Source organism: Castanea sativa, chromosome 10 (genome assembly GCF_040712315.1).
Source record: "Castanea sativa cultivar Marrone di Chiusa Pesio chromosome 10, ASM4071231v1".
NCBI lineage: Eukaryota > Viridiplantae > Streptophyta > Magnoliopsida > Fagales > Fagaceae > Castanea > Castanea sativa.
In genome coordinates, this window is record NC_134022.1 from 7,612,785 (window position 1) to 7,623,144 (window position 10,360).

At 36.7% G+C, this 10,360-nt stretch overlaps 2 protein-coding genes across 2 annotated transcripts; one reads left to right on the plus strand and one right to left on the minus strand.

Annotated features, from left to right (window-relative positions):
- Nucleotides 1-370: 370 nt before the first annotated feature.
- Nucleotides 371-2,022, plus strand: LOC142611952 (uncharacterized). Its single transcript, XM_075784096.1, has 4 exons — nucleotides 371-711; nucleotides 1,124-1,406; nucleotides 1,520-1,646; nucleotides 1,724-2,022. The coding sequence occupies exons 1-4, from the start codon at nucleotides 371-373 to the stop codon at nucleotides 2,020-2,022; spliced, it is 1,050 nt and encodes a 349-aa protein (XP_075640211.1).
- Nucleotides 2,023-8,385: 6,363 nt separating this feature from the next.
- On the minus strand, nucleotides 8,386-9,171 carry LOC142611594 (uncharacterized). Its single transcript, XM_075783668.1, has one exon. It carries the CDS (start codon nucleotides 9,135-9,137, stop codon nucleotides 8,445-8,447), a length of 693 nt encoding a protein of 230 aa, XP_075639783.1. The 5' UTR covers nucleotides 9,138-9,171; the 3' UTR covers nucleotides 8,386-8,444.
- Nucleotides 9,172-10,360: the final 1,189 nt, after the last annotated feature.

Below are 10,360 nucleotides of genomic sequence, written 5' to 3' on the forward strand. Positions count from 1 at the left end.
TGATGATAATTCTGAGGATGATAGAAGTAGGGGACAGAAAAATGAGGAAGTGAAGAAGTTCCCTGTGTTTAAGCCAGTGGCTAAGGCAGAGCATATTGATTTTGAAAAGGATATGCTGTTTACAACACCCAAGCAATTCAAGGAAGCTATAACAGAATATGCAGTTCATGGTGGATAGGGGATCAAATTTGTTAAAAATGACCTGCAAAGGGTAAGAGCTGTCTGCCAAGAAAACTGCAAGTTTGTTGCCTATCTAACAAAATTGCCAAGGGAAAGGAGCTACCAAATAAGGACATTGACTTTGGAACATACATGCTCTAGAAGTTTTAAGAACCCTAGGTGTACTTCATCATACATTGGGAAAAAGTTGATGAAGAAAGTGAAAAGACAGACTAACATCAAGTCGAAAGACATCCAAGAAGTTGTCCATGAGAAGTATACCCTAAGCATAAGTGCAGGAAAGGCAAGCAGGGCTAGGGATAAGGCTAAAGAATATGTGGATGGGGCTTACACACAACAGTACAACCAGTTGTGGGAGTACTGTAAGGAATTAAGGAGGTTTAGTTCTGGTAGTAAAATACTTATGAAGGTACATACCTTCAATGATGGTGATTTAGCAGCTGAGATGGACCTGCTGTGTGGGGTGCCTTATTTTGAGAAGCTATACATATGTTTAAAAGGATGCAAGAAGGGGTTTCTAGCTGGATGCAGGTCATTCATTGGTTTGGATGCTTGCCACTTGAAAAACAAGTCAGGGGGCAATTGATTACTGCAGTATGCAGAGATCCTAATGAAGAGTATTTCCCACTTGCATATGTAGTGGTAGAGGCTAAAACCAAGAACTCTTGGACTTGGTTCATCAACTTGTTACTTGCAGACATAAGTCAAAATAAGAGATGGGTGTTTATGTCAGATCAATAGAAGGTGTGTAGTTAATTCTCCTTTTTTTGTTTTTTTGTTGAGAAAGTAGTTAATTCTCCATTTGGTTGTTTGAATCTATATTTAGTGATTGTACTGTTTGTCCACTAACTTCACATACTTACCTATGATACTGTTTGTGAAAGGGGTTGGTGCAACCATTCATTGACAACTGGCCACAGTATGAACACAGGATTTGTTGTAGGCACCTCTATAACAACTTCAGGAAGAACTATCTTGGTGTTCTAATCAGAGAAATGTTTTGGAGGGCAACCAAGGCAACTTACAAACAAGAGTTTGATAGGGTTATGGATGAGCTGAAGGAGATTGATGCTGATGCACATAGTTGGTTGGATGCTCACTCAACAACAAAATGGGTCAAACACATGTTTAGTGAAGATGGCTTGATTGGCACCATCCTCAACAATATGTGTGAGAGCTTCAACAATAGGATTCTTAAATTCATATCTAAGCCCATAATTAGCATGGTATGAGTCTTTATGATCACATTCAGTTAATTATAGTGATTGTGCATGGTACTGTTCTTGGCACTTGTTGTAATTAATATCTAATGTTTCATTGTACTTGCATGTGATTGTAGCTTGAGTGTATCAAGCTATATCTGATGACTAGGTTCCAAGAGAATAGAGAGAAGGGTGTGAGGCTAGACTCATATATTTGTGCCAAGGTGATGAAGAGGTTGAATAAAAGCTGGCAGCCAATAGGCGGTTAGCTTGCTGGGCTGGGCAAACACAATTTGAAGTGAAAAATGATCTGTAAAGTTTCACTGTTGACTTGGCTACAGCACACTGCAGCTGTAGGAAGTGGGATATAAGTGGCATACCCTGTGCTCATGCAATCAGCTGCATATTTTTTAATAGACAAGATGTTGAGCAGTATGTTCACCCATGTTACCATGTCTCTACATACAAGGCATGCTATGAACCAATCATATCACCAATCAATGGACAGAATATGTGGAGACCCAGTGGTGTGACCCCAGTTCAGCCTCCCATCAAAAGAAGACAACCTGGCAAACTTAAGAAGAAGAGAGCAAGGGAACCTAATGAGCCAACAAGTAGGAGAGCTGGCATCTCTAAGTAATGCAAGGCCTGTGGTAAGTTAGGGCATAATAGAAGAAGTTGCAAAGGTGAGACTGGAGGGAACTCCTCACTGCCAGGCACCACAAACAGAACCAGTACATCTAATGAGGTAATATATGGACATGTGAGTGAAATAGTTGCTTTTCAATATTCAATATTAATGTATGTGAATTTCTTATTTGTAGACCAGCAGAACCAGGGTAGCCTTAGCCACACCAGGTGCACCTTACCAGTCCAGCATGCCTAAGTTCAGGCCAGGTGCACCACCTTAGGCCAAGACAAGCTCAACCACACAGACTCTTGGTACATATCATCACTCCAGTAGCAGCAACCCAAATCCAAGGCAGAAAAAGACAAGGGTGGTCACATCAGAAACTCTAAAGGCTTCTAAGAATGCATTCAGATACATGGAAGCAATTAGACATGGTGGGAGTCAATCATTTGTGCAGGGTCCAAGGATATGAAGAGAGCACAAGTTCATTTTTCTTTTTTTTCTTTTTTTTTTTTGTGTACAAATGGTGATAGGGTTAACATTACCTATGGAACAATGCCCTTTGTTTTGTAGAAAGTGATGGTAATGGTGATAGGGCTAACTATGGAACAATGCCCTTTGCTTTGTACAAAGTGATGATCATGGTGATAGGGTTAACATTAACTATGGAACAATGCCCTTTGTTTTGTATAAAGTGATGGTCAAAATAGGTTTGGAATTGTATTATGAATATCCATTTTTGGTCCCTATTTCTGTGCAACTAAACAGATGTGAATATATGTATAGTCTTTGACTTTATTGCTTTAGATCTTTGATCATTGGGTTTCTTTTAAAATTTGATATATTTTTTATGTTTGATATATTTTTTATGTTTGATATATTTTTTATGTTTTTGGGGTAATGATGTGCGTTTATTTCTTTTCAGTTTTTTTCATAGATTACACACTTGTGGTCACTGTTGAAACAAGTTTGAAAATTGTATGGGATTGGTTATTGAGAATTGTATTGGATTGGTTATGATAAGTGTTATCTATGATTGTGTAATTTTCAGGATTTACCTCTATAACAGAGTATACTTGCATTTTGTGGACATTTTTGCCTCTTTAACAGAGTACACTCTCGTCTCAGCTTCTTTTCTTTAACAACAATTCAAGTAGGATATGCCAATAATTTATGATACAGTAAGCCAGTTCAAAACAGCTCTAATAATTACTATGAACTAAAACAGTATGCCAATTACTGTGAACTATAACAGTAAGCCAGTTCAATACAGCTCTAATAATTACTGTGAACTATAACAGTAAGCCAGTTCAATACAGCTCTAATAATTATGATAAAATTCATTTTAGTTTTAATTTCAAAGCCACAGCTTAAAACACAATTAAGAACTTGTGAAAATTTTGGTGTCTACAATATGCAGCATAGTACACTAAAAAGCTATTTCCAGGTTTACAAAAGCTAAAGGAGGTAAAAAACAAGAAAATAAATCTTCTTAAGCCTACCAAAATAAAAAGACCAAACCAAAATAAAAAGACTAAACCCAACACAGAGAAGCAACCATAAGACAAAATACCCAGAATTTGACAAAAAAATTGAACAACAATTCAAAAATGAAAAGACCAAACCCAACACGCAGCTGCAACCATAAAACAAAATACCCAGAATTTGACAAAAAAATTGAACAGCAATACAAAATAAAAAGACCAAACCCAACACGCCATTGCAACCATAAAACAAAATATCCAGAATTTGACAAAAAATTTGAACAGCAATACAAAATAAAAAGAACAAACCCAACACGCAGCTGCAACCATAAAACAAAATACCCAGAATTTGACAAAAAAATTGAACAACAATTCAAAAATGAAAAGACCAAACCCAACACGCAGCTGCAACCATAAAACAAAATACCCAGAATTTGACAAAAAAATTGAACAGCAATACAAAATAAAAAGACCAAACCCAACACGCCATTGCAACCATAAAACAAAATACCCAGAATTTGACAAAAAAATTGAAATACCCAGTAGTTTGGACAACCATAAAACCTTCTGCTAGGGTTTTCTGCTGTCCATGAAACGATTAGCACTGGTTTTTTAGCACAGTAGCACCTCAATGAAGCTCTGCTCCTCAAGCTTGAACTGGTTGAAGAGCTTGCTTCCATCTGATGGCTACACGAGCGAGGGGCTGGAGGGTACGCGAGAGAGGGGCTGGTGGGTATGCGAGAGAGGGGTTGATCGCAAGGCGAGGCTTGTGGGTTCGCGAGAGAGGGGCTGCTGGCTCTCGCGAGGCTAGTGGCTATGCGAGAGAGAGGGGCTGATGGCTTCGCATGAGGGGCTGGCTAGGGTTCAATAGTGAGGATTTGGGGATTTTCAGAATCACGCGCCAGAGGTAGTTGAGAAGCAGTCACGTGATGGTCACATGACAATGTCTGGGGTGGGAATCCACGTGTCGAGCTTCACTATTCCACGTAGTATTATTTTAATATTGTTTTAATTCTCTGTTAGCCACGTCAACCTTTCTCGTTAATAGAGTGACGGAAAGGACTAAAATAGAACGCATAAATTATTTTAGGGACTAAAAATGGTAAAAATAAAATGTAGGGACCAAAATAGACAAATGTCCAAAATATAAGGACTAAAAGTGGATTTACGCCCAAATACTTTCATCAACAAGACAAACCATACGTACCTATATAACTTTTGCTTGTATGCCATTCAATCACAAAACAATCATGAATTAGTAAAATTAGCTAAACAATTCACCAAAAACTAGAGTTCAAAGAAGATAGTATAGCAAGTTATATTTTGTTGATAGAGTAGTTAACTTACTTCCAAGTAGTAATCCTCAGCATATAACAGAGCAGCAAAATAAGTCATATAAGTTGAAGGAGACAAAGGCTGCTTCAGAACTTGAGGTGCAATGTCTCAAGTGTTTATTTTTCCTGGATGAAACACAAGAAATGAACCATTTATACAAAAACATTATTGACAAGGTAGAAAATGACAAGGCAAGAGGTGCATAAGCAGAGATTGTGTTCGTAATGTTTTAAACACTAATAGCATTGTCTGCATTAGGTTCAATACGGTCAAATATCTCATCGTCATCAATGTCTCTCTCAAAGTCCCCTCGTTCAATCCTCTCTTCATACTCATTTCTATCGACAAAATCTTCACAATTAATGGCAATCTCATCAACATAGTCATCATCATCGTCATCATCAACATCATCATCTTCTACATGTGTAAAATACTCATATTAAGCATCCGGAACTGTGACCTGTAAACTTGTGGTTGTTTGTTGGATTTTCTCGATACCAACTTCTGCACGCGGCTCCAACCTTATGTATAGCTCAATCTTATCAAACATGATCTTTAACTGTTTGTCTACTTTTATCGCCATATACTTGTAATTAATCCGGTGCTTCAGGACTTCATGTGGAGAACGATAAGTAATTTGTATGTTGTGCACAACAGGATTTACACACAATTCTTCCATAACTATCATCTTCAATTCATTAAGGGTCTTCAACCTACGATCAATTTGAGTATAATAGCACTTAATACCCGGCCCTTCACATGGCAATCCCTTGTTCACATTGGCATTCTTAAGCTTCCCACCATGGTATGAGATTATATCAATTACAATCATTGTGAACTTGTTAGAGTCAAGTGTACTATGTTAGTTAGAAAACATTTTATCTAGTCAAACTACACAAAGCACAAATTCTAATTCATTCAAATGACATGAATTTCATTACACATTTGTCACACATTTCATACCTAAATCCTTTTTCGGTCATGCAAAGACTACCCATTTCATACCCAATACAAAAAAAGCCAAAATACTTGTAAAAGTATACAACATTTTATCTAGTTACATACCTATAACATTTACATACCCAATACAAAAAATTCATTTCATTACACATTCAAAGGGCATGAATTACATACCCATTTCATTACAATTCATTCAAATGGCATGAATTTCACTACCCATTTCGTACCAAATACCAAAAAAAAAAAAATGCATTCTTGATAAGAGCCTAGAAATGATGAATAAATTTTGCTAACAAAAACCATGCTAATAAATACTCAAAAAATTTACACTAACAAAACAAAGTTGTATAATTCACAATATCATGGTATCTTAACTAAGTTATGTTAAGTATCTACCAAATAAATAGTCAAACTTGTTAACCCACACCCAACAACAAATAATACCTAACTACAATGACAATAAAATCCTAACCCTTACCTGAGATGTAAATTTGTTGAGAGGGAGGAGTAGTGACAAAGAGAGGCAATGTGGTGTGAGATCAAAGGCAATGTGGTATGAGAAGTGTGAGTGTTATGGGTAAGTGGGGCAGTCAGTTACTAAGGAGTGTTAGAGGCTAGGAGTATTATGGGTGAGAGAGAGTGTAGTGAGTTACTGAGAAGCGTATCTGTGTTTATAAAATTTTGCCCAACAAAAATTAAGTCTATAAGATGATAGGCTAAAAATGTATTAACCCCTTGTGATGAATTAATTGATTAATTAGCCAAGTTTAATTAATTAATAAAATTAACATGAAATGTACATGGCGACACAAACAAATCACCAAATAACTAAATATGCAACGGAAATTAAGTGACACGGTGATTTGTTTAGGAATGGGAAAAACCTATACGGAAAAAACCCCACCGAGTGATTTTAAGGTCACCATTTTCGAGAATCCACTATTATCAAAACAAGCGGTTACAAATAAAGGAATTTTGGTACCTTACACCAACCTACAGTTGAACCTTTACCCCAATACCCAATTGGACTTGTTCTATTGTGATAATCTCTCCTTGTATTGCACGGCCCCCAGTACGTGACTAACCAATAAATGCACGAATCCCAGTACGCGACTTGATCACCAACTTGAGGAGGATGTTAGCTGCAAAGTTTTTCTGTTCATCACACGATAAAGATCATGAAGTTGTTTGGTCACAAAACCCTACGGTGTACATAACACAACAGCTTCTTCAAGATGAACTAGGGTAACTAGGTTTTCGGTCACACTTTTCTTCACGCTTGTAAAATTGTGCTCTTGTGCAATCGTGTTCTGTGTGATGACTTTTAAAATAATCCTTATATATGTTTAGGGTTGTGAGAAAAGAAAACCTAAACACATACTCACGGATTGGATGAAAAACAGCTTTGAAAAACTGAGTTTCATAAACCTCGATAGATAGCCATCTATCGAGATAGCTGTCGAGCCACAGGCTTCAGCAACCTTTAAATCTCAACAGATACTAGCTGTCAAGATAGCTACTGAGATTTAAAATCCAGCGCTTCCTTACTTGATTCTTGGACAGACTTGCATGACTTCAATACTTGGACTTAAACTCTTGTTCCTTGAAGTATTAAACAAATCCTAGATTCACCCAATTACAAGTAAAATGCGTTTTGTCAAAGGATTAGTCAATACATTAAATATTGATATATGTTCCTAACATCAAATCACATGTCATTACATAAGACTCGAGATCCATGTATATTTTAATTGAATTTTGAGTTTATAAGACTCGAGATCTACGTGGCATAATTAAATTTCCTGACAAAAATTGAGTCTTAAAGACTCGGTTTTGTTTTGTAGAACTCGAGTCTATAAGATTCGACATATATGTGGCATAAGAGTTCCAACTCAGTAAGTGGGAATTGAGTCTTTAAGCCTCAAGTTTTATATGAAACTCGAGTCTATAAAACTCAAGATGCTAGTTTACAAAATTCTTTCAAATGCATGTTAACTTATTATATTGTTTCTCCTTACTATGCTAGCTTGCAAATTACCCCCAAGTAAGTAGGTCTAATTTCATGTTTCCTAGCATTTGTACTTGTATTTATTTGTTTGGTTATTACACTAGATTGGATAATATTATTCTTTTGGTTTTAGCAAAAACTATTAGCGGTAACCCATTCTTCCAAATCGTGTGATGCTAAAAAAGCAGAGAAAAATTGCATTTTCGAAATTGTGAAAATTCTACGAAATTGAAAATTCAATCCTGCTAAATTGCCATTTTGAGCAATCTAAACGCCTAAACAAATGAGCTCTTTGTATAACATAGATTAGTACTTGTATTTTGGTAATATGGTAGCATTCAAAGATTGGATGACTACTTTAATAACAAGTTCTATATGGTAGACCCTTAGTTTTCTTTGTTTTGTCCATCACTTCCTTTTATTTTAAATCAACCATAAAATTTTCCCATCAACACCTAAAATAATTTTTTTTTAAAAGAAATTTTTTATATTTATTTTTTGAGAAACAGAAAAGAAAGAAATTGTTTTATATCTTAAAAATTAGAATTAAAAAGGAAAAAGATTCGCGAAAAGGCTACAAAAATTAAGTGGGACCCTACTGTTGAGAATCTTGAGATTAGTGGTCTTCACTCTTCAATGCCCACTCAATTACAAATGGCAGCCACGTGGCTATCTTCGTTCGGTGGCAGTAGGAGGAAAACGGCGAAAATATCCAAACTGTCTTCTTCCATGAAAGAATTACCAGAACCAGAAGAACCACCGAGTTGACTCGGCAACTCAACCACTCCAAACCCCTCACTCACCAACACGTTAAGACACTCACCTGTCCATGGCCGAACCTCACTCGCTGCCCAAACAACTGTCTCTTTCCTACACACCTTCTTCAGCGTTTTCGCCAGCGCTGCCATTTCCTCCATGTCAAAGAACACGTCGGACATCAAAACCAGGTCGAAGTCGAACCCATCAAACTCGCTGGAAGACTCGTCCGATCCCCAAACGAGTTGCCTCACTTCGACTCCGTCTCCCAGCCCATTTACTTCAACGTTGTTTATGAGCCCAGGAAGGAGAGTCTCAATGTCCGTGAGCACGACTCGGCTAGCACCCAGAAGAGCCGCGGTCAAGCCTGGAAGTCCAGCTCCGGCGCCGAGCTCGAGAACGGTCTTGTCGTGGAAGTCAAAGGTGAGTCGGCCCTGAGTGGCTATCCACTCGGACAAAACCAGGGACGAGTTCCAGAGCCATGACCCGGTGAGAACTCGGCCAGTGACTGAGTCACATACATCTTCGAGTTCGTGGATTACTAGGGTCGTGTCCGCTACTTGGATTTCTCGAACACCCATTGTCTCCGACCTTCACTCTACTATTGTCTCTGTGTTTGAAACTGATTAAAGAGTCTCTTTTTAGTCATATTAACATGCTTGCCTTTTATAGTAAAATATTTATGATTTATTACTTAGACTTAACGAGTTAATGTAGCATGTGATAGTTGTGGACCTTGTGGTTAAGCCAAGTAATTTTAGGGTTTTGGCTTGGTCTGGAGAGCTCCTGTACGTGCTGGGAGAAAAGATACGATATATATGTCCTAAAATAATGTTCACGTGTAAGTTTAGTATCTCGTAAAAGGACTAAACCAAAGCCTTACCCATAATTTTATTCTTATTTGTCATAAATTTAGAGTAAATCAATAACCTTATGGATTTTTTGTAACATATACTTTAAGACAATAAAAAATATAGATGTTTAGACTTGACGTAGCATATGGAATTAGCTTAATTAGTAAAGTTTTTTATGGTTAAGTAAAAAATTTGGTATTTAATCCCCACCTACATTAAAAATTGATCGTTGTTTTGGTCTGAAACTCTTATTAAATCGAACTAATTAATTTTTAAATGTTTTCTCTCTCTCTTTTTCTTTTTATCTTGTCATTTTCACTCTAGTCTCAACAGAAATTTTAACTAGGTATATATGAGAGGATGCTATTTATTTTTCTGTATTTTAAAATTAAAATTTCCGGCAAAAAGGGTGAAAAAAATACCATATTAAAAAAAAAACCATAAAATATTCCCATGGGAATATTTTCCATGCTAATTTGTGCTTAGATTCTGGAGCTCAATGCTGCCTTCTACTTCATTAAAATGGCATATGCGTTGCCCACTAAACGCAATATGTTACCAATGTCTCACTAAGGTCAAGCAAAGAGGATAAACATAGAAAAGAGAATATTAAAAGATATGGATTAGCCGTTACAAATTAAATTTACTACAACGTCCATAGTTACTTTTTTTATATGCTCTTAAAGCAAGAACCCAATGCTCCTGAATTCGAATCTTAGTAGGAGTCATTATGTTGCTAGTCTGGCTAAAATACTTATGCCTTGTATCGTTTGAAAACATTAATTAATATATACTTTGATCAATAGGGTTGATGTTGGGTTATGAATCAACTCACATGTGGAAGCATCTACGACCCTTTTACCGTCTAGTAACTCTAGTCCCTTCAAAGTTCTAACATTAGATTCTCCACAAGCAGAGATAGATGCTCTGCTACAATGATCACCTACAAA